Source organism: Megalopta genalis, chromosome 2 (genome assembly GCF_051020955.1).
Source record: "Megalopta genalis isolate 19385.01 chromosome 2, iyMegGena1_principal, whole genome shotgun sequence".
Taxonomy (NCBI): Eukaryota; Metazoa; Arthropoda; class Insecta; order Hymenoptera; family Halictidae; genus Megalopta; species Megalopta genalis.
In genome coordinates, this window is record NC_135014.1 from 10,520,470 (window position 1) to 10,544,018 (window position 23,549).

The 23,549-nt window shown below is 34.1% G+C and overlaps 4 protein-coding genes across 9 annotated transcripts; 1 reads left to right on the forward strand and 3 right to left on the reverse strand.

Moving 5' to 3' along the window:
- Positions 1–734: 734 nt before the first annotated feature.
- On the reverse strand, positions 735–3,861 carry pit (probable ATP-dependent RNA helicase pitchoune). The gene is made up of 10 exons (XM_033471161.2): positions 3,565–3,861; positions 3,430–3,477; positions 3,213–3,299; positions 2,880–3,140; positions 2,502–2,816; positions 2,129–2,430; positions 1,908–2,060; positions 1,648–1,818; positions 1,277–1,454; positions 735–981 (listed from the first exon to the last, which is right to left on the reverse strand). The coding sequence occupies exons 1-10, from the start codon at positions 3,659–3,661 to the stop codon at positions 821–823; spliced, it is 1,773 nt and encodes a 590-aa protein (XP_033327052.2). The 5' UTR covers positions 3,662–3,861; the 3' UTR covers positions 735–820.
- Positions 3,862–4,180: 319 nt separating this feature from the next.
- On the forward strand, positions 4,181–5,799 carry gfzf (GST-containing FLYWCH zinc-finger protein). 2 transcript variants are annotated; one of them, XM_033471177.2, is made up of 6 exons: positions 4,181–4,321; positions 4,483–4,625; positions 4,705–4,763; positions 4,863–5,004; positions 5,180–5,297; positions 5,383–5,799. In XM_033471177.2, the coding sequence occupies exons 2-6, from the start codon at positions 4,491–4,493 to the stop codon at positions 5,616–5,618; spliced, it is 690 nt and encodes a 229-aa protein (XP_033327068.1). In that variant the 5' UTR covers positions 4,181–4,321; positions 4,483–4,490; the 3' UTR covers positions 5,619–5,799. The 2 variants fall into 2 exon arrangements, with proteins under 2 accessions (XP_033327068.1, XP_033327067.1); XM_033471176.2 differs by having other exon boundaries at positions 4,186–4,321; positions 4,449–4,625.
- A 153-nt stretch (positions 5,800–5,952) lies between these two features.
- LOC117220818 (solute carrier family 35 member F3) lies at positions 5,953–14,031 on the reverse strand. Of its 3 annotated transcripts, none has more exons than XM_076518329.1 (11): positions 13,745–14,031; positions 12,664–12,809; positions 11,827–12,065; positions 11,608–11,757; positions 11,197–11,544; positions 10,989–11,117; positions 10,702–10,891; positions 10,537–10,626; positions 10,337–10,466; positions 8,612–8,641; positions 5,953–6,419 (listed from the first exon to the last, which is right to left on the reverse strand). In XM_076518329.1, exons 1-11 carry the CDS (start codon positions 13,807–13,809, stop codon positions 6,305–6,307), a joined length of 1,632 nt encoding a protein of 543 aa, XP_076374444.1. In that variant the 5' UTR covers positions 13,810–14,031; the 3' UTR covers positions 5,953–6,304. The 3 variants fall into 3 exon arrangements, with proteins under 3 accessions (XP_076374444.1, XP_076374445.1, XP_033327053.2); XM_033471162.2 differs by lacking the exon at positions 5,953–6,419 and adding an exon at positions 7,447–7,834 and having other exon boundaries at positions 13,745–14,030; XM_076518330.1 differs by lacking the exon at positions 8,612–8,641 and having other exon boundaries at positions 13,745–14,029.
- Positions 14,032–14,648: 617 nt separating this feature from the next.
- Positions 14,649–22,784, reverse strand: LOC117220856 (uncharacterized). 3 transcript variants are annotated; one of them, XM_033471254.2, is made up of 8 exons: positions 22,126–22,465; positions 21,429–21,656; positions 21,062–21,197; positions 18,970–20,962; positions 18,823–18,881; positions 18,656–18,724; positions 18,445–18,563; positions 14,649–16,965 (listed from the first exon to the last, which is right to left on the reverse strand). In XM_033471254.2, the coding sequence occupies exons 1-8, from the start codon at positions 22,210–22,212 to the stop codon at positions 16,960–16,962; spliced, it is 2,697 nt and encodes an 898-aa protein (XP_033327145.2). In that variant the 5' UTR covers positions 22,213–22,465; the 3' UTR covers positions 14,649–16,959. The 3 variants fall into 3 exon arrangements, with proteins under 3 accessions (XP_033327145.2, XP_033327146.2, XP_033327144.2); XM_033471255.2 differs by lacking the exon at positions 22,126–22,465 and adding an exon at positions 22,473–22,784 and having other exon boundaries at positions 14,649–18,563; XM_033471253.2 differs by having other exon boundaries at positions 14,649–18,563.
- Between the last annotated feature and the right edge of the window lie 765 nt (positions 22,785–23,549).

Here is a 23,549-nt window from a genome sequence, read left to right on the forward strand (position 1 = left end):
CTGAAAGGGTTAATAGGCTTTCATTAAGTCTTTCAGACTGAGAGGTTTGTCTCGTTAGTCGAATCCTGTGTGTTATAGTATTTCCGAAGACAGATTGAACTTTGATTGAATTAATGATACCATGCTTTATTTATCTCTTTTGGATTTCCATCGGCGACGACCTATTCGTGGTTAGATCTATGCAGTCGGTACTGTGTGCCCGATAGATCGGTAGCGATCGAGGATAATATTCGGTTAAAATCTAAAAATGTTGATTTTCGATTGCTTTGGTGAGTATCCTTGAAACGTAACGTAGAATATTATTGTATAGTAATTTTATTGAATCGTTTCGATTATTCAAGGATAACGCAAATTTATTTGTATTCTGCATAAAATATTTCAGGATCGAATGTTAAATATTATATATAATTACGTGTAATAATCGTATCACAATATAAACTTACTATGTGTCTTATATTTTTATCATTTGATTTTCCTAAAATTAATTTAAGTCACTTGTCCCGCCATCTACGTCAAAACGCTGAAACAACTTGCCGATTAATATAACCTCTTTGAAACAAGATGTCGCTATCACAGAAATCATGGCGGTTCTATTTAAATTGAAGTTTTGGAGGGAAATAAATCGAACCACCTTTTCGTTATGCGTATTATATTCGTAAATACGCATTGATGATATCTAATGATTTATATCCGCCTATAATCGTATTGCATTAATCGCAAGAATAACTATGGGATTGTTAGAAAGAATAGACATATAATAAATTTATTCTTATTGCTATGTACTGTACAATTCGATGTCTTAAACATGCGATAACTTTAATTATCTAGCAAACTGTCGATTGTCAGACATATTTTTCTGACGGAAAGTTTTGCTACGATGCAATTGTTTCTCTGAACCCGGATTATTCATGCCTTTGAAGTAACCATAACCACCTCCGGTTAACCTCTTTCGAGGTCGAGAATTCCTGCTCACTGATACTTCTGCGACGAGATAATGTTAAGGAAAATGAGGCTTGTACTTACAGAATTGTTCATCTTCATTACGCGAATTTAACAAAGAAGATGTCACGAAAAACAATGATTAAACTCTGGCACGAGATAGACACACTCTACGACACTAACCATCGGCCATATTGAATAAATGAAGATCGACAACTCTAAGCTTAACGATACCCATTCGATTATCTCGAAAACAAACGAAAGTTTGATTTGGAAAACATATGAACCTCGGGAAACAATTCAAAATTATTTCAGTATCTATCTTTAAAAAGGATACTCAAATCTATGGCTGGTGGAACAAGGAAACCAAAGGATTTCGCAACTTTTGCCAAATCCAACGTTTCAATGTCGAAGATCTGCTTCAAATGGTGGGAGTCGTACGCTCTCACGTACGCTTTAAATGCCTCTTTCGCTGACATGTTTAAAAAGTAATTTTTCGAAATTAACTTTTCAAGCTGAAAGAGAAGCATCAACAATTTATAAACAAGCGGCGAGATGCGAGAGCTAGCCATAATAATTACTCTTGAATACTATAAAACCTAAATTTATAATTTTATTCCGCTCATGAAAGTTTCGTAAAACAATTGAACACCAACATATTAGTCGATCTCAATTTATACAAATTTTCAAGAAAAATTAGCATCTTACCTGCAGTTGGATGTCCGCAATTTTATCCCATGAAAAATCGAATTCGTTTACCGGAACCTTTGCTTGTTTAAGATAACGAAGAAAACCGAGTTCTTCTGGCCTCAAAATTAATAAGGCATGTCCACTGCTGCCTTCTCCTCGGGCAGTTCTGCCAACCCGATGAATATATTCCTGAAATGGCATTTACAACAACGTATCACTGAAAAATCTTACAAATATATTTCTCCACTTTAAGCTTTGATGTATTTTTAATAATTAACCTTAGGATCATCGGGTGGATCGTATTGAACGATCCAATCAACAGCAGGAATATCAAGACCACGAGCTGCTACATCGGTACAAAGAAGTATACCAGAAGTCGCGTTACAAAATTGGAAGAATGTTGTCGTTCTCTTCGTCTGCTTTTGTTTTCCCTAAGAAATAAAAAATTCGTAGGAATATCTCACATTTCCATATCTATCAACCATTTTGACATACTTACATGTATACTTAATACTGGTAAGTCGATGTAGTTCAAAAGCTCATGGTGATATTTGACCGACATACAAGAGCTGAAGAAAACCATTACTTTCTTCTTCCGATTTTTCTTCAAGAAAGTAAATAACAGCAAGAATCTTTTCTCGCTAGGACAACACACGTATCCCTGTTCCAAACCTTCAACCGTTGCTTTGTCCTTGTCATCATCAACGCCAACATAAACCGGTTCTTTTTTCAGTGCTAATGTTGTTAACATTTCTGTTTTTTTTGTTTGCGTAGCACTGAACAACATTGTTTGTCTCTTTTCTGTAAATATAAGAAGTTGATAATCCTTAATAGGATGAAATTCTGCTTATTTTGCTGTGATGGTAACTAACTTGGTAAAATATTTATAATTTGCTTGAGCTCTTCCTCAAATCCAATGTCCAAAATACGGTCAGCTTCGTCGATAACCAAACACTGAAGATTTTTAAACAAAAAGTCTGTTGTATTCTGCAGGTGATCCAATAATCTACCAGGTGTTGCTACAACAATGTTAATTCCTTTTGAAAGCTTCTGAGCTTCGGTTTGCCTATTTGCACCTCCCATTAACAAACCATACGTATGATAGTGATATTTCATTAGCTCTTTTAAGACTCCAAACGTTTGCATGGACAATTCTCGTGTTGGAGATATAATAACACAACCTGTGCCTGTAAGTACGAATACAATTGAATAAGTCGAAAATAATTTTGTTGTCTCTATCATTTACATACCATTACGGGGCATGAATTTCAATTTATAAATTAGTTCAATTGCTGGTATTAAAAATGCTAAAGTCTTTCCAGATCCTGTTTTAGCAGCACCCACTAAATCCCTGCCTTCTAACAATGGTGGTATCGCTTTTGCTTGGATTTCAGTCATATTTTTGAAACCCATATCATAGATAGCTTTTAAAGTGTTCTCACACACCAATGCTTCTAATACTTTGAAACTATTGTCATTTGTGACCTCAAAGCCAATTGCTGATCCAGGTACTAACAAGAAACAAAATGAATTAAGCATATGCCCAATGTCCTTTAATTAAAGACTAGTTGCATTATACTTACAATCCATAGTTTCTTTATTTTCACTTTCATCGTCTGTACTTGGAGGCACATCAGCCTCCTTCAGTCCATCAGTTTTCTTTCTCTTTCCTGAAATATAACATGAACGTCCACTTGTAATTTGATTGTTAAAAATGAAGAAATACAACATCATCTTGTACAAAGTAATTAAGAAAATCTTTCGAAATTTAAATACAAACGATCCTTTGTTTTGACTTACTTTCTTTTGGAGATTTTGGAAATACATTCTGTATTTCACTTTCATTTTCTGTCAAAAAACAATGAGTTATTAACTTAAATTGCATCAACGAGCGATCAAATATAACCAAAAGTCATCCACAAAATTTGAATTTACCATTTTGCGCTTGCTTTTCTCGGTCTGTCAATATCTGTAGCTTTCTTTTTTCTCTTTTCCTTATTTTTCGCATTAAAACTTTCTCAGGCACAGACATTCTTACGTTATTTACAAGTAAATATAATTATTCACAACAATTCAAAAGTAACCCTAAAGAACAAATGTTTCGCCCATGTGGTACAGTAACCTAACCTGAATACACAAAGTAGCGAGGTGGAATCAAATAATGAAAACGAAAAATTTCGCCATCTGGTGGCACGAATGAGAAACATTTTAAATTGAAATCAATTTGAAAATAAATGCCCGCGGGAAGTTTCGAATTTTCATGCATTGGAATCACGGGGCGATTTTAAAGCGAAATTTCAAGTCGACTTTTTATTGCATTCCCAAGGCAATTTTTTAATGTTACGTAGCTTAAATTAAAGCTGAAAGTGTCTACTTTAAGATGAGGTAATTTTGGTTTCAAAGCGAATTCGAAATCAGCCGGCAAAGTCAAGAAAATGTCAAACGCAAAAGAATAATGTGGATATCTCAATTATCATATTATCTTATTGTCTTAACCTGCAAATGAGTTTGATCCGCCTTATTTACTGCACATTTAAATCGAGGTCACTCAGAAGCCTTGAGGAATAACTGAAGTGAAAGGAACATCAGATAATATTTCAGGCAGATAGGCGAATACCTCAGTCTCAGTCTTGTAGTGAACATCGCACAAGTTGTTCTTTGCGGCAGATACATTAAAATCTTTGTCTTATAAGTAAGCACTATATAAAGTTTTTATCCTACTCAATTTTACTCATATATATTTTATAATTAATTCACAACGTATCATATTATACGAGAAATAAATCGATTTACTATATGAAATATTTTTGTTTCTTCAGAATTACATTTTACGTGAGGAATTGAATGTTTTAGTTTAAACAATGAAGCTCTATTCCGTTTCCGATGGACCACCGTCTCTAGCATGTCGCCAAGCATTAAAAGCTTTAGATATTGACTATGAATTGGTGTCTATTGATTTTGGTAAAGGCGAACACATGACAGAGGAATATGAAAAAGTATAGCTATCGTTATTAAAAGTCTATAACTTGAAAAGTATAACACATAATAATAATTTCTGTAATGTTATTCTTACAGCTAAATCCGCAAAAGGAAATACCTGTTTTGGTTGATGGTGATTTGGTAATGGGTGAAAGGTATTTTTAAAATATGTTAGTCCATTGATGTAGTAACCATATAAAATTTGAAGTAAATCTTGATATGTTATGTAATTTCTTTGTACATGTACATATCAGCAATGCTATTTTGCAATATCTGGGTGATAAGTACGATACAGATGGTAAACTGTATCCAAAAGATGCAAAGGCAAGAGCGATTGTCAATCATCGTTTGTGCTTTAATTTGGCCATGTATTATCGCAACATTTCTGATTACGTGGTACGTATTCAGTCTATAATAAACTTAAATTAAAATAAATAAATAAATAGACACTATTGTATAAAGAGTAGAGGCAACAATGGTTTAAAGTTGGATAATTTCTCTGAAAATATTCACTGATCATTCAATTTGACTTTGTTAGAAATATTATCATTATTAAATGTTTTTTTTACAGATGAATCCCATATTTTTTGATTACAAAAGAACTGCCTTGGGATTGAAGAAAATGACGATTGCTATAGACGCTTTCGAAACATATCTAAAACGTGAAAATTCCGAATATGCTGCAGGAAGTCAGTTTGCTTAATTACAGAAATTTCGATATATTAGCTATTATTTACAAGTGTACTATATATGAACAAATAATTATTCTTACAGACACATTGACTATCGCTGATTTCCCACTGATAACCGCCACCCTGTGTCTAGAAGCAATCGATTTCAAATTGGATCAATGGCCTCGTATACAAAAATGGTACAATAATTTCAAAATAAAGCATCCAGAGTTATGGAAAATCGCTGAAACAGGCATGGAAGAAATTCGGGAATGCGAAAAAAACCCACCAATCATGCCCGATATGGACCATCCGATACACCCTGTTCGCAAAAATTAAGCTTTTTTAACCGCTCAAGATTTCATGCTTGAAAAAGAATGTATACACTTTGATACCGTAGTATACTTAAATCTTCATTTATATATTGAAGCATTGAAACTGTAACAATAAATAAAATAAAATATAAATAAAATATTGATAAAACTTTAAATAAAAAGTAAACATACATTATGTACCTTCATATTGTAGTATATATAATTTTTTATTCAAGCACTCAAACGTTGAACTGGAACAGCAAATAAAAAACTAAATAAAATATATATGAATAAGAATCACTGAAATAGTGCCCCTCAATAAATGTTGTATTCTTAGAATAAACAGTTTTAACAAGGAGTCTCTGTAACTGTTCGGGACTTGTGTATTGTTAAAAATATAACAGCATCATTCTGAATCGTTAAGAATATTGTTATAGTAAAGTGTTAACACACGACAGGAGGAATCTGAAATACTGTCAACAGTGTTGCAAGTAAAGTGATCAGGTTTCCAGTGAATTATGCTCTGTGTGTCTGTGATTAGAACACATGAATCTATTGTAGAACGAATATGTGAAGTAACGCAATCAGATTTAGGATGATTCTACATTCATATTGACGTGATTTCTTGTTGGTTTTACTGATCTTCCGTAATTTCTTTTGGCATTTTCTGTGTTGCACCACGACTGTCTGCATAGTCCACCAGTCACTTAGTCACCTAACTCTTCCTGAGGGTGAACGAAGATGGGATTTTATGTAGCCGGTCCGATAATCGATCACGTCACGTTGGGTACCATCCGATACACCGTGCCCACGTCTTCTACTCCATCTGCAATTAGATCTTAGGTCAATTATGTTACTCAAACGTTCCATTAGTGGAGTCTTGGCCGCATGCAGATAATCACATTGCCTCACATTTTCAATGTTAGAGGAATTCCTTCTAAGACAGCCTCAGAAATTTCTGGACCATTTCTTAAAATATACTCTTATCCCTTAACATTAAATGAAATTTTCTTTCGTGAGTTTGTCTCATACACTTGCATTTAAAATAAACATAAAAACTGTGGAATCAGACTTTGATTATTGATAATTAAATTGCCTATCCATTACCAGATTTACATGATAATCCAGAAATTGCTTAGACTGTTTTGAATTACAAATCTAACCATACTCGAATCAAAAGAAGGCAATAAATTACTGTAGTTTGACTGAGATAACTTAAAAATAGGAGAGCCAGATTAGTAAAATGTTGTATAGGATCTACGCGATTTTTTGGAGCTTTCCCACTTCTTTGATTCGAGTACAGCAACACGAATAATTTGACGAGACACAGAGCAGCATGACATTGGTCACAGTGCTTCATTCCAAATATGAAATGTAGAATAAGTAATGGAAAATAACTGCTCGACACCCGAATAATTATGTATGTATAATAGGTATACGTAGTAGGAGAATGCTAACGGACTTAATGATTAAACTACGTGTAAACAAACGGTTGAGTTACATTGTTAAACAATTTCTAAAGTCATTCCTTAAACGCAGGCATACTGTATACGTACTAGCGATAACAAATGCATAATTAATATATATATATATATTAATAGTATTAAATCCTAGTATTTTATGTAGACAGAATAAATTGGTCATCTTGGTCCCAACGTCTTTGATTGGCATAGAATAAATGTAAATTCCTTTTCTCCACTAGAGAATCGTTAAAGAAAGAAGAAACAAAAGGGAGCAATGCGATTTCTGTTTCGATCCCAAGAGTCAGCAATCTCCAGTGGTAAAGATCGGGATTCATCTGTGTACCGTACGCAGAGGTCGGCTTCTATCTTGTCCTAAATGTACACTCATACCTTGTTATTGTCTTTGTAGGCCAGAAAGGTGGGAACATTGATGACTTTTCGTCGTGATGAAGGTTGAGGTCGCGATTGGGGTCGAGGTCGTTTTCGTGAATGAAATGGAACTAGGGAGACGTCAAAGTTGGGGTTCGAAAACCTTGTTGTTCTGTTGGGACGAGTTATTGTGCCGGTGTGTTAGGTTCAAGGTGATGGTGGAGGTTGTTGTCGAGGTCGTGGACTCCCGTTACTCTGATTCCTGTTAATGTTGTTAATCGGTAGCAGCATTTTCCCGTCATCATGGCCCGACGAGACCCCGTAGCTTCTCAGCCGATATTGCCGTTGGTGCATTGAGGAACACCGGCTTCTAGTAGCATTGCTCCTGTGCTGCTGGGTTCCCGTGGTACTGCATATGATTAATCCCAGGACTTTCATAAATATCACCGTGTTGTATCACCATGATGATCATTAGTGTGTCCATCTGTCTCTCCGCGCCTTCCTTTTTCTCTCTCTTATTTTCTTAACATCTAACGGTTAGAAGAACGGCGCTATTCTGAAGCGGCTTGAATTAATCTTTAAAAATTCGTGGTGAAAATATCGAATGTCCTAATCTTAAACGAAAATGATTGATTACCGTCGTGAATTCGTGGCACGTCTATTTACAAATTTAAATCAAAATCAGTGCGTGCGTGCGTGCGCGCGCGAATGCAAGAAAAGTCATGCTCGTTTTAATCAGCACGAATCAAAGCCAACACGTTTAGTTTCGTTGTGTATCCGCGCAGACACAGAATTGATACAGCAAAGTAGAAATCCATGCAACTTTCTCACACTTTCTTTGTCGTTCGTAAAAAATTCATCCATAACAATATCCGGAAATTTTCTTGAAATTTTAATCAGGACTATCTGAAACATGAGGCATAGAAACGCTTTAAAAGGCTTTTCCAATTATAAAGTTTAAAGTTTTAGTTTGAATGAAACTTATAAAGCATAAAAATAAAAATTATTCCATAACAGTAACTTAATACTATTTAATGAATAGTAATTCCTTCCCATAAAAATTGCACAGACATTTTTGGAAACACATAAGTGAAGCAATTACTGTAGTATGGCTGTTTTTGAGAAATAAGGAAAGTGGATGAATTTTTTACGCGACCAAGAAGAGGCTGGCGATGTATTCTCTTACCTCGAACTGTGACTCATGAGGACTATGTTTCTGTAACAGCATATAAATGCATCCTGATTGTTGGGAAGCGAGTGATGGAGTGTTGACGTCGATCCACACACAACACAATAAGCAGCTCAAGAAATTTTGTTATTCTCCCGTTTATTTCAGTGGTTTTCGGGCACAGACACAACTATAACTGTAATACCGTCTGAATTTCGCGTTAAACTTCAATAGATTTTGGGCTAAAAAAATGTTAAAAGAAATTTCAGTAGTTAAAGAAAGATTGAGTATCAGTCTTGAGCTCGAGAATGCTGCCAAGAGTTTGTTCAGGATGTTTTAATCGGTGTGGATTCATCAATCTATTTGCTCATTGGTATAGGGACACCTGTTTTTGGTACCTTAATATTTCTAAACAGGAATGTACCTTACTACTTATTTAATTGCCTCTTTAAGTATAAGAAACCCTTCTAATAACGTAACAAAAAGTTTGTTTAAAATCGTATATTTCAACAAAATTTTGTTTCATCTATTAAACTGATACACAACGATGAATTGCATATGCAAGTTAATTTGTATAAAAGAGAATTTGAACAATGTTATTATAAACTTTGAATTATTTAATGTCTCTCACGTTGGATGTTCAGAATGGCTGATCATGAACAATTGGAAGAATATGCAAATATCGTTGAATAATAATGATAATATCAAATATGAACTTGTTCTTACACTAAACTGATTAAGATAAGTTACCTAAATTCTCGTTTATAGTTTAATTTATTTCGTGATCCTAGTAACATGTCGTTTAATTAGCTTAGACTCATAAAGACCTACATAGTAGAACTTTTCAATGTGTTTTCGCTATCTTTTTCTTTTCAATTCGAATTATTCAGTATTCATTTAGCTATACTTTAAACTTCTTGCATATTCCAGGCATCCTGTAAAACAACATGAATGCTGGTGTTTTATTTTAGCGAACTAGAGGAATACACACGAAGTATCACTAAATGCCAAACAAAATTTCTACAGTTTGCTTTGAACACCTTCTATGCAACAAAAACAGAAAAACTTCAAATAAACTGCGACAAGTTGGGTTGCCACCTTTTCGACCTAAACACGTTGCCTTTTGGTAAAGACATAATTTACATATGTACATTTATGGAGAATCTTGTGTATCAAGCATATACTACATCGGCGAGCTACACAGTAGTTCTAAGTTAGTGCAAAACAAAATAAACAGTAGTTCGGTAATCTTGCAAAAGTAGAGAGAAGAAAATATAAATCTAATAGATTCGTGTAAATATAATATTGTGCAGCATCTAAAAGTATGAGCCTCAGTACTTTACTTTTAACTTACGAAGAGAGAACAATAAGAAAAGTTGTAACGCCTCAAAGATGAAATATGGAAGAAATCGATATTAAAACTTGTTTAATATAAAATATTTCCTTTTTCCTTAGAAATAAATTCAAATTGCAGACATTTGACTGCCAAAATACCATATTTCACCTTTTCTAATCCAAGCTGGAAGTTAGAAAATCTCTCGATATCGATTTCTGAGATAGTCTCAAAATTTTAAGTGCAATGCAGATATCCTAGTGTACTCATTCTGGATACCGTGTATTATACGTTGTCAGAGATAAAACATTAGCAAACTTACTACGTAACTAAAGACTAAGAAAGAAATTAATTTGAAGTTAGAAAACATACCATAAATGATATTTGCAAAGTGTATTCAAAGAACATACCGAAGTAATCTGGTTATATAATCGGGCCAATTGTCCGGAAACATCACAAGAAAGAAGCCGACTGCTATGAAAATCATCCCTGCTAGTTTCATACCCACAAAATGGGCTCCATATAAAACAACATCTAGCGCTATAACATAAAGACACTAGTCATTATTGCTTCTTATTAGTAACTAAATTATTTTTATTAGTCTACATACCAGCAGACACAGGTACAGCTGTGATTAATCCCAGAGTGATGAACAGGTCATATGTCAGAGCAATACTGAAGTTGCCAAGCATATTTGCAACTGAAATAATAAACGTATCAGTATAACTTGCAAATATATGTTATAGGTATAAAAACAAATTGGTTAAAGATGCACCTAAATGGAGAATGCTAGCTAGAAGTAATGCTGTCCATGGTAACCGTTCCCAATGCACAATCTCGACCCCCGTAAAGTACAGAGCCAAACAAATTGGCCATAACAGCATCGCATTGCACAAACCGATAAGTGAAAAGAACAGAGACATTTGTCCGAATGTCGTTTCTCCTAGAACTTTCTTGAACAGCACCTAATTGATTATTATTCAAAAATTTTGAAATAAATCGCGCAATCACATTACAGTTACAATGCTGTAATATTAATGCCAACATGATGCTGATAGCTACCTTGTAAACAGCAGAACCAGCTGCTGCGGACGTTGCTAGAACAACACCTCCTAAGGTTGGACTTCCGGTTATTCCATCCATATACGCAAAAAGTGCAATCCCAGTGTTGCACAAAATTACTGCTACTATCTGCAACGTGTTTAGAACGTATTAAATACAAAAGTAATCATTTCCTGTGCAACAGACTTTTATAGTAAATGATACCAACCCTTACGCCAACGAATTGCTCGTGAAGAATAACCCATGATAATAAATAAACGCAGGACACGTTTGTCGCGAAAAGAGCCATCACATCGGTAGCTAACAATATTCTGAGCGAGTAAATGTACATGTAATTGGTAACCACCCAAAGTCCACAGAATAAGCTACATCTACTCAAGAAACGTCCGCCGGTGAACCCTTTGTCACGAAATCCACGCAAATTTTCTGCGATGATCTCGGATGGAGTGTTGCATTTGATTCTCGCCGCTTGGCAAATGAAGTAAATGGGGTAGTAGAGGATTTCCCAGTTCGTGCAGAACCATGTTGTGAAGAAGGGCGCGTTGTATGGAACCGTCTGAAACAATAAAATGTATCAGAAACAGTTCCATCAGAAGAAGAGAAGGACGAACGAAGATACATGCTGCTGATGTAGCCCCGTCGCTGATGAGTTCGAAGATAATAAAGAGCTGGAACTGTCAAGTTTGTTGAAATATAAATATTTAATACAATGTGTTGCACCGACCCAGCTTGCTGTGACGCATATGGTTACACACACTCCAAAGTATATCTGCAATTATAATACCATGATGAGTAACTGCAATAGTTTAGATTAATGTTAGATTAAAAATTGATGAACCTTTTTTGCAGACTCAGCGCAACAGGAAGCGTAGCAAGCTGAGAGAGAATTAGATCTTTGTTGGTATGTAACAGAAGGTGCAGACATATGTTGTTGAACTTGTATTTGACTGATGTGGCCCTGGTTGCCACCAGTTCTTTCGGCGATTCCTCCACTTCCGGTTGTCTCCAAAGTACGACAACTCGGTGCAGAATCGCTGCAACCACTGCTGATGCTGCATCCTTGTTGCTGTTCGCATCCTAAATAATGAAATCAATTAGTCAAGACTATATCCGAGGAGTGTTACGGATTAACAAACAGTTCAGAAACATCTTGAGTAAAATTACTTTGTGGCACGCTTCGTTTGTCAATCGTAAATCATATAAAAAAAACAAATAATCGACATCTTTAGTTTCAAAGAATAAACCTTGAAAAGACGCACGTAATGCATTATCTATGTTTACAAACGTTACACTCGACTTGCTGAAAATATTAATGCTGTTAGATCGACGACAATAAGTCACTTTTTGTTTTACACAGAAACTGTACAAGATTAATACATATACAGTAGTAGAAGTGCATAAGAAGAAACTGTGCTCGTTCAGTCTTTTGTACGGTGATCCTCTTCTGTGTGCTTTGTGTAATGGGACCTAATCTTGGAAGAAGGAATGATGGAGAAGTGATAAGCACCTTGTGTATTGTATACCTCGTGATTTAATTATTTAAAAAATATTAATTATAAAATGAATAAATGCTAAAATATTGTTTTGATCAAAAGGTGTGTATTCAGTGTTCAAATAATTCAAATTGTTGGTATAATTCAGCATAGGGTTTAAGTACTTATTATCACATGCTTACCAGGATTATCATGAGTAATTTGGCTGCTTTGGGAACCATGGTTCTGCTGATTGTCACCAAGAATGATATTTGAAGTATGAGTTTGTTGAGGATGAAATATTGTTGGAATGTCTCTGACTCCTCTGCTACCCATGCTTAAGTTTGTTCTTTAAAAGATGTGGCAACATTTTCTTTTCAGTAAACTTAAACAAATGAATAGCTTAGCTCTATTTTACACTGTGCAAACAAGTTTATAATATGGAAGAAATGTACATCAATGTAAAGTATTGATAATGAATTCCATAATACAAGCAGAGACAATTTTTGTAATATAAAATATCATTAAAATAAATTCAAGAACCTAAGAGTTTAGCCTAATGAGAATGAAATGATCTTTGTGATTCACCTAGGCTTGTATTTTTAAGGGGCATTGAAGCGATCAATATATCTAATATACTTTGAAAATCAGAAATAATTATATAATGCTGCATCATCTACAGAATAATGAAATTATTACACCAAGTACAGGGTGTCTGAATAAATGAGGCAAATATTTAAGGGACTTCTAATTTAGCTGAGACACCCTGTATTTCTAATAAATATTAATTATTCAACTCTGCAACTAAATTATCTTTTACATATAAGCAACAGCATTCATCTCAGTAAAAACAGACTATTCTGAGAATAGGAGTGGATCTTCTTTCCATTGCTTCTGGTAATTCTTCTGCAGTCATTTTCTTTTAAACGCCATATTTCAATTTATAAACGCCAATGGGCACAGGTATCGAAAAAAAAGTGCAGTTCCTAATTCATAACTACTCAATCCTGTTCTCAGAGTAGCCAATTTCTAAGTACATATATCCTTTAGACATTGTGTTTACAGTTTACAACATTTTCTTTACTGAACTATAGTTGCAACAGTAAAATGAATACACCTGAAAAATAGACATACAACATTTTCAAATGTTTTACTTCCATGGTAAGTATACTGGTGTGTAGACACCTGCCATGACAACAATTCTAAGTTCTAATTGTATATTTTACGAAGTAAGCAAATTAACAAACTAATTGAATAAGAATATAATCTGTTGAAGTTGTGTACCTTGACTTACCTTCCTTACATCTTTCGTCGAAAGTTACGACATGCTTCAGTTTCGGTGTACTCATTGTTAACTCTTTACCAAGTTTTGCATCACATGCACTGTCATAGTAATTTTATTGTCATTTGATTTCTATACTCGATCGTTTACCGCTCCATCAGTCCATACATCATTTGGTGTTTGGTGGACAGTTTGAATTACTGCCATATTGAATTTTAGTGCGGCCAAGTCTGCAGCTAGCTCAGATGGCAGTCAACATAGTGCCCTAAAAATTTGTTGCGACTGCGCCATATTTGTTTTCCACCTGCTTCATTATATTCCAAAAGAACGTCCAATATGTAAATTTATATTTAAATAACCCGAATACGTGCCTAGAAATACCGCAATTATATATTTAAAAATATTCAGAGCTCCTTTCCTTCATCCCTTGTATCTTCTATCCGTTTTATCTCCGAAATTTTCAAATATTCTTCCGCGGAAACTACACAAAAATCAAATTTTCAAAATGGAGGGGAATATTTGAAAAGTAATGTTGAAATATTTAAAAAATTTTCAATTGAACTAATAATATTTCCTTTTAAATAAAAAAGGAAAATAGATAAAAGTAGGGATAAATCTATTACACAAGCTTAAGATGTTAGTGTACTTCAAATACACGCCAATTAGCATCGAATACTATAATAAATTATTTACTTTCTTTCACTGTTTCGAAAATGGAATTATTTTTATATTGCGACGAGATGATATTATGATTAAAACAATTTATCTGAAAATAACAACCAATTATGATTACAAAAACACTGCTTGCATCTCTGATAATTATAGAAATAATAATATATTTTTGTAAATGTAGCTTCCAAAAATATTAAGATTACCATCAGGGTAATAGAAAAGAAGACCACTTGGTTACGACAAAAATACTTTATTGTTCTGAAATAAGAGATTTTATTTGTTTTAAATAATATGTAAACTAAATATTATTGAAATCGTTTCATATTAATACTTGAGGTTCTTGTTCCGTTATCTCTACACGATCTATGCCTATTTGTGTTATTTTGTAAAAAAATTTAAGTACAAATACACAATTATATAAATAGTACAATTGTACAGAATAATAATTTACACAGTAAATTACAGATGGTCAAATGTAATCGCATTGCACAAATTTCATGTACTATAAATAGCAGGCCTAACTAAAAAGAACAGCTAATACTGAAATAAAAATATGTAAACATTTTTTCAATTTTCCTTGTAACACTCCCTGTACCCTACTTAAAAATATTGTGTTCTCTATCTTGTTGTTCCATCTGTATTTACTGCATCGTGTACAAAATTAGTTTAAATAAATCAAACATTATAACAGTAACTATTAAATTTACGGAATAACCAGTTTTATTATAGAATAACAGCAGTAGATAGATTATATAGTACAGAAGTTTATATTTTCGTATATTTCTTTGTACATTCTATACCGAGATTGTGAACAGTTCATAAAATGTATTACATTTTCGATCCGGTTCGACTTTTGAAAAATCCGTGTTATTCTACAATATATGGCTCACTTATTCTTAATAAGGCAGTAAAAGTCTTTCTGGATATCACATCTTTAATGATAGATAAAGTCAACAGTTTTAAGTCTCTCCAGCTATTCAACAATATTGTGTCTACTTAAAAAATGGTGCGTGGTCAACTCTCAGAGTTGATATTTGTAATGGATGCATTAAAGCATGTAAGAGAAAAATTACGGCGACTGTAATCTCACTAACACAAAGTATTATGATGTTGTCCTAATAAACACTTAAGAATAATCTCAGCAGTATGAGGACTAAACATAAATCATAATATTCATATAGTTTGATTTGAAAGGTAGCTCCCTAGATTTACTAGTATATCATATACCTCGAATTTGTCGAAAATATTCTTGTAATCGTTTAATGTAAAAATTTCTATCAAAAGAAGCTCATATAAATATGTATGTGTGTTTTTTCTTTTTTATTGAATTAAAAGTAACATTTACACTCTCATAAATACTATGCAGCATACCACTGTATGTATCAAATATATTATTTGAAATAATCTAAGTTTATATTTGTCAATGTACTGGCTACTATACGAACGTATTGGTAATATAAATTGGTGATGTACTTGATACGCATTTTACAGGGTACTCGTTAAAAAATAAAAGTAGACATAGGTCTAATTATAGTCCGTAATTACTTGATAAAACCCTAAATATCAAGAAAGTATGAATTAAAATACAAGGAGATACAAAAATTATTTAAAAAACATCGAACAGGATTCCCAAAAAAGGGATAAATTAAAACATTATCACAATGTTCTGAAATTAGTATTGTACATGACCCCGATTAATGAACTCTTAAAAACTGTACCATTGTAAACTGTACATATAGCATCTAAATTTTTGCACGATTATACTCTCTGTCAGAATCAATAATATATTATTTACATTATGCGAGTCTGATCTCAGATATAGAACAGTTAGACGACGAAAAGTTCTGTTAAAGCACACTGCGTTCGTCTATAATCATAGAAAATTGATGCCTCTTACTTCTCAAACAGTACAATGTAAAAAATATATTTTAGTAATATCACTCTTGTTTTCTCTATTGGCTACTTTATACAGTACATATTCGGTGCCTTAATAATATTAATTTACTTTACACAATATACATATCTCTCTTATTTTCTCGATTTGCATACGCTCATTAACAATAATATTCTTATGTACAATTCGATCGATCTTCGTTTATACAGATCTGCATAAAGCAATAAATATGCTTAGGTTTACAGAAGATAACTTTGGGATTATTAATGATTCTTATTTATTAAATGAGTGACTGATGTAAATTATTTACAATTACACAACAAATGATTTAATATAAACACATGTAATTAACTATCTACGACAGCGCTTAACACAATGAATAATTAAATACAATCATACATAAAGTATTTCTGAAATTTGCTTAATATTGGATTCTAAAATCTTACTTTTTTCCTTGTTCGCTAGGTCACACTTCAAATAATAATAGATACTTCTCCATATTATGTAATATATGTGTGTAATCCATAATAGAATACACCTTTTCATGGACTTTTTATCTTCCTAGGCTGACAATAAAATAGAAGGTAAGATGAACAGCTATGCACTCTCTTCGTATAAATATGTATGTAATCTGGAGAACACACGTTTACTCTATTCCTAAACAAAAAAAACACAGATAATGTTTCCCCCTTCCTAGCGATTAATATACTGATTTGAAAACTCTAAACCTAATAATTGTTACGCGTTCTACGTTTCATCTATTCTCGTCGAAACTTGAAACTAATATAAAATTGTTAGAATTCGACTTTCTATGACACCTTTCGTAGGAACATTGAACACAAGAAACACTATTAAATTAGAATGTTTGCTTTTTTCTCGACTGTCGCGCTCACATTTGGTGTAATTAATTCTTTGGAACAGAATTGTTCAGAGTATAAATGCTAAAGATAATAATGGGTCGACACAGTTCTTCTCTCTAACAAAGAGAGGTCCTCCAGCGCAACAAGGATTTTTCAATATATGTTTATACATATCTAATTAAAAAAAAAAGCAAAAAATTATGTCTCAAAAAAACTTTGATCGTGTCCTAAAATCGTCACTCACCTAGCCTATGCTTTACACTAAATATTTCCTAAACTATGAATTATTTGCCTAACAAAATGCATCGCTAGTTCCAATGTTTTACTAACTATGACTGTGCAAAGTTCATTAAAAAATCAAGGTGACACCTTCAGTCCTCTCCTTGCAAGAAAAATAATAATTGAAATACTTTGGAGTCACAGACTTTACAGCAGACCATGATAACTATTTGTTAATTGCTAATTCAATAGAAAATAAGTTTGTTTGCATTGTACTTCTTATGGACTTTTCACCGATGGAGTATTGAGATTGTTTAAAATAAAAGTGGATCAAGAGGGGTATCTTTCAAGAACACTTATGATAACAAGGGACAGTCTGTATAGTATTAATCTCTTAAGTTGTACCTCATCCATACCTTCACAATTAATGTAAAAAAATACACAACTATAAAAATGTAAAATAAATGAGCAATGGAAACATAAGGAAAAAATTTCCAAATCACATTCTATTTTGTGCAGACTAAACACATTTAAAAATATTCTGGTACGATCGATTACTTCAATAACACACATTCTTACAAGTTCTCTAAAAAATTATCCAAAAATTGTCTTACATTGTTGGAATATCTCCAAAGTGAAAAGACAAAGGAATAATGTAGATCGCCAATTAAATATAAAATAAAATCTTATAATTCTTATTTCATCTTTCTTATCTTAAAAAAAAAGTTTTAATATGATTTCATTATTTTTTATATAGTAGCGTTTTTATATACATTCAACTAATTTACTTTTTAAAATATATTTTTAAGTACGCGAGAGTTCAACGATTATTCAAATTGTTTAAATTATTGTAGGCAATTGGTATAACAAAACAAAAAATATTGAGATAAATTACGTTTCTAGTTACTTAAAGTATCACAATATCAGAACCATATGTACATATCGTTCTTATAAGAAAATTAAAATACGTAAATTGTGTATACATTGTAAGTTGCAATCTTTATTATTATAAAGCATTTTCAATATTTGTTAGAGTCAAATTGACTTTGTGTTTTACCTTGCGACCCTGCCTCTTCGATGCTTTCCGTGAGATTTTAGATTCTCTGGTATCTTGCACTTGCTTCCCGAGTCCCAATCTAAAACGTACAGGCACCTTTGAGTCCAGAGTAGTTTCTTCTGCAAACAAACAGAAATATTATTACGTTTAATATTACATATTAATTGTAATTAGTTTACAGTTAAATGATAAAGCATATACACATACACACCTTCTGAATCATGTAATTCAGGTAGTGAACGATGAAGAACTGTTACCTTCCGAACTTCTTTTTGGCTAGCTGTAAAAGAAATGATGGTAATCCAAACATACTTCACAATTATAGTCAAGACAAATTTGAATATAAAGAATATAAATTTCAATACATATATTACTTACATTTATTATCTGATTTAATTAAGTGTCTTTGATTCGTTTTTGCATTACTTTTAACAACTCTGGAAAATAAAACAAGATAATCAGTTTATTTGGGAAACTCAAAAACAGATAATCAATATTTTATGAAAAAAAAATTCAATTACTTACTCATTAACAACGCCTTTAAAAGCAGACTGTACTAATCTCGCAGACTGGATCGGTACTGTTCTGTTTAATCTTTCTGCTCGTCTTCTACTGAGCTCTGTTCTCAAATCACTTTCTTCATCGACCGCGATGTCTTCAAAGATTGCATCCATGTCATCGCTTGGTCCATCCGAGATAACGTCCTTGCGTTTTTTACACTTTTTGTCCTTTCCAATGCGTTCAGACAGTGGGAGTTCACTTTTCAACTTTCCCACTTGATACAATTCCTTGTCGCGTTTCTTCTTCTTTTTCGATGATCTCTCTTTCTCGATCTTCTGCGATTCTAAGTCGATACACGAGTTTACAGTACCGGTGATAGGTATGGGAGAAGTATTCTCCATACTTTCCTCAAAGTCTTCGAAATCGTAATGAGTATCTAAACATAAATCTGTCTCCTGAATGTCGTAGTCCTCTGGAGATTTGGTCGTCTTTCTCAAATTCCCAGACTGTTGTTCTCCTTCAAGAAGCTCCGGCTTCTTGTTCGTATTCTCTTGTTTGCTTAACTTAATCTTTTTGTTTGCATGTACAGGATCTATAGGCCTTGAGCATTCAAACTTTCTTCGTCTCGCTTCCAGCACAGGGTCGCTGATCGGCTCGACAGTTTCCTTTTCAGCCACAGCAGCTTTCTCCACACACTCTTCCTTCTGCTTGATCTTTACGCGATTCATCTCAGGAGATATTCTACTCTTCAGAGTCGGGGAGGATTCTCTTGTGTATAACGGGCTACTAGCATCGTCTAAACTGACCGATCGCGGCCTGTGTTTGCGAGATGGCTCCTTAGGCGACCATCTAGGAGATCTTCTCCTTCTAGGGGAGAGACGAGGGGAATTTCTGGGAGATGACCATGGCGACGTGTGCGGCGATAATCTGGGCGATCTAGACCTCGGCGAAACTCTTCGTGGCGATAATTTTGGCGACATCAGACGCGAGAATCCTCTTCGTGGCGATAGACCAGGTGATTTTGATTTGGGCGGTGTCCTTCTGCAAGGTGATAATCGTCTAGGAGACAGTTTTGGCGATCTTGATCTTAGAGGTGACTTAGATTGCGGAGATAACTTCAACGGAGAATATTTAGGAGAGCGTGACCGAGCTAGTCTCGGTGATTTCGTGACCGACGCTTTAGGCGAACGTATCGGTCTGGGGGATTTAGAATGAGGCGAGTGTCTCGGCGATCTTCCCCTCGACGATGATTTCTTCATCGGTGATCTTCTTATTGGGGACCTGTTGGGGGATCTGCGTGGAGACAGTCGTGGTGATCTGGACCGTGGCGATAACTTTGGCGAACGTGAACGCGGCGAGTATCGCACCGGTGACTTCCGAGGTGACTTGTACCTGGTTATCTCTCGTTGAGATTTCTTTGTTTGTTTGATAGGCGATCTTCTGGGAGACCGTCTTGGTGATTTCTTTCGCGATCGCGATCTCGGTGACAAGGATCTACGTTTCTGTGAAATTCGGTTTGTATGAGGAGACATGGATCGTCTCTCATTCTTTAAACTAGAAATTGGTACAGGGGGACTGTAACACTCTTTTCTACTAGTACCACTACTGTTATCCTCTGTCCTACTTTTCTGATTTACAATTCTGCTTGTCTCCTCTTTTTTCGTAACATCCTTGCTTCCCTTTTTGTTGCCTTTCTTTTCTTTTCTTTCAGATGGTTTGTCGACATTCATTTCTCGCTCCATTTCATCCATCAAGCGTTCTAAGCTATCCTCCTCTTCAAGATCAGCCATCAATAGAATGTCATCGTCGTCGTCATTGGTATCATCTTGATCCTCCTCTGTTTTCTTTGAGCTTTCTGCAGTTTCTACAGGACTCTCCACTACCACAGAAGATGGTTCAACTTGCATGTCAGTTGTTCCACCGATCTGCTTGATTGAATTTGCGTTTACTTGATCTTTATTGTCCTCATCATCTGAACCACTTCCGCTGTCTTTGAAACGATGAAATTTTGATACTTCTGAAAATATTATTTAATTGTGCAATCATTTTACATTGAAGAAGCAGAATAATCATAAATACCGATATTTCAGTGATGTAAACTTAATGTTTCACTTACCTACTGAATGAGATTTAACACATGGCTTGACCTCATCTACAGGACAGACTGACTCAGTCTGTTGAAGTAGTGAAGATTCATCTACAGGAACTATTGCTATCAAGTTTGGATTTTGTGGACTTTGGTAATACAAATTCTGTAAATGAAAATGTATACACATATATACATTCATGTGTTATTATAATTAACTCTGCTACTTAAATATCTATTTAATACACTTAGTACACATAGTACACTTAACCGAGTCAAAGCATGTTTACAAGTTTATATAAAATACAGAAAATATGGGACAAATATATAACAGAAGGATATAAACATTAACAAATATAATGAGTTAGGCATAACTATATATATCGAATGTACTTACACCATTCTGCCGCTTTTGTAATCGATTAGGAAAATACCCTCTTCTCGGAGCACGTTGACCTTTATATGGTACCCGAGATGTTTGTGTAATTTCAGGAATTACTTTCTGTATTTGTGATAGGGATTGCTTCTTATAGTGTACAGGATCTTTAGCCCTTAAAGACTTAAGAGCTGCCAACCGTAGTGCCTCTAAATCTTCATCGTCTTCATCATCATTTTTTGTACTTTGCTGTAAAGACAAAATGGTATATTGTCAAGCAGAAAATAAAATGACCTATTTTTGTTGATTGCGAATTTGTGTATAATGCATACTTATAATAGGTGGATATATTTAGAAGTCAGTATAAAGGATACTAATACAGTAATATTTGTTTAAATAAATGAGATTTTATATCGAAATAGACCTTTAGATTTAATATTCCAATGAAAAAATAGTTTTATGTTTATATTACAATGCTTTTTATTTCAATGTTCCTGTAAAGATAATTACACGAACACATAACGGTTTTTTACAGTATCATATGAAAAGCTAAGACGCCAAAAACAAATATGTAGTAACAATTTCGAGATTACTTCAAAACGAATTCTATGCATAATTTGTGACAGCATTATATCACGTATAAAATAAGCAATATTAATTGCTTGGCAATAAAACATCTACGTAGATTTCTATATTGCAACATTGCATTTCTGCTTACCTTTTGGCGATAATCCATTTTATCCGAATTACAATTGTGGAAAAACTTGTAATTATCACTAACAACACAAAAGTCCAACAATTGCATGAATAACTGTATTATAATTTCGTTACTATGCGATTTACCTTAGAGGTAATTACATTTTACGTTGCTGCTACATTACAGAAAACAAGTATTTATTTCGCTCAAGTTCTTAATAATTGTAAATTTCACGGATAATGCTGCACACTTTGTTGCCTCCCACCACACATAAATAAAAATGGCATAGGTATCCACAAAATCAAAGGTCCCCGAACTACAGTGTCACGTAAGATACGCAGCGAATTACTAGTTCAGCGTTACTTTACCATACTGAGTCCATGCGGGAGCAACCGGCTTAGAAATATGAAGCAGGTAGAGAAATGGCTTCTCCTCTGATTGGTTGACGCTTCACAGCGGAACAGTGCTGCCCTCACAGTTTTAGATAAAGAGAGGAAGTGACGAGTGAACACGAGAGCAAGAAAGCACGATATCAGCACAACACAAGCGAAACAAATCACACCGATGATAAATGTAGCTTGTCTCACTTTACCATGCTTGCGATTTCACTCTATTCGCGCATCCGTTTGCCTGACGCCTGATCATCCGTGTGAACACTCACACCCAGACCTCCGTTTGCCTAACGCCTGATCATCCATGTGAACACTCACATCCAGACCCCGCTGGTTTCGTTCTGTCTCTCTCACTCATCATACGTTTCTTTCTAAACCAACTGCGCGGAGCTAGATGCGCATTAAAGTGGTGGGGATAAAAGCGCTCAGAATGAAGAGGTAGAAATCGCTCGCCATGAGAAAATACTATTGTACTATAGTGAAACAGAAATGCTTACCATGATAAGGCACGAATGTTTTATGATTAGTATTACATTTCCTCATAATAAATAATACGTACTATCCTATATATTTTTCCGACGAATTATATATATATATTCAGTCTGTTAGAATATTAATCAATAAGTAAATTTAAAAGACCGTTTAAATTTAGTAAAGCAGCGAGCATAACATTTATTCGTAAGATCATAAAGGCATAAAGTAGACCTCTCGTCCTCTGTGATGAAATGCACTGTGGGAAAACCTCGTCGATTTAATCAAATATTAGTTCGTTAATTTACGGCGTATATCATTATGTTGCACAGTGTTGATATTTATTTAACGAATTTATAATTTTAACAAACGAAATAGGCTAGACACTTATTGCGCAAAGCTTTAAAATTTATAGTTTAAATATTCGCAGATGCGATTTGTTTTGCAAGAGTTCTGCCTCTAGTGCAATAGTATACTATGCTCTTGCAATGGTCAACATTCCCATCTATAACACGAAGTTCCATGACCATAATGACACAGATCGCAGTGCCACATGCACGCGCTTATCATATCGATAATCGA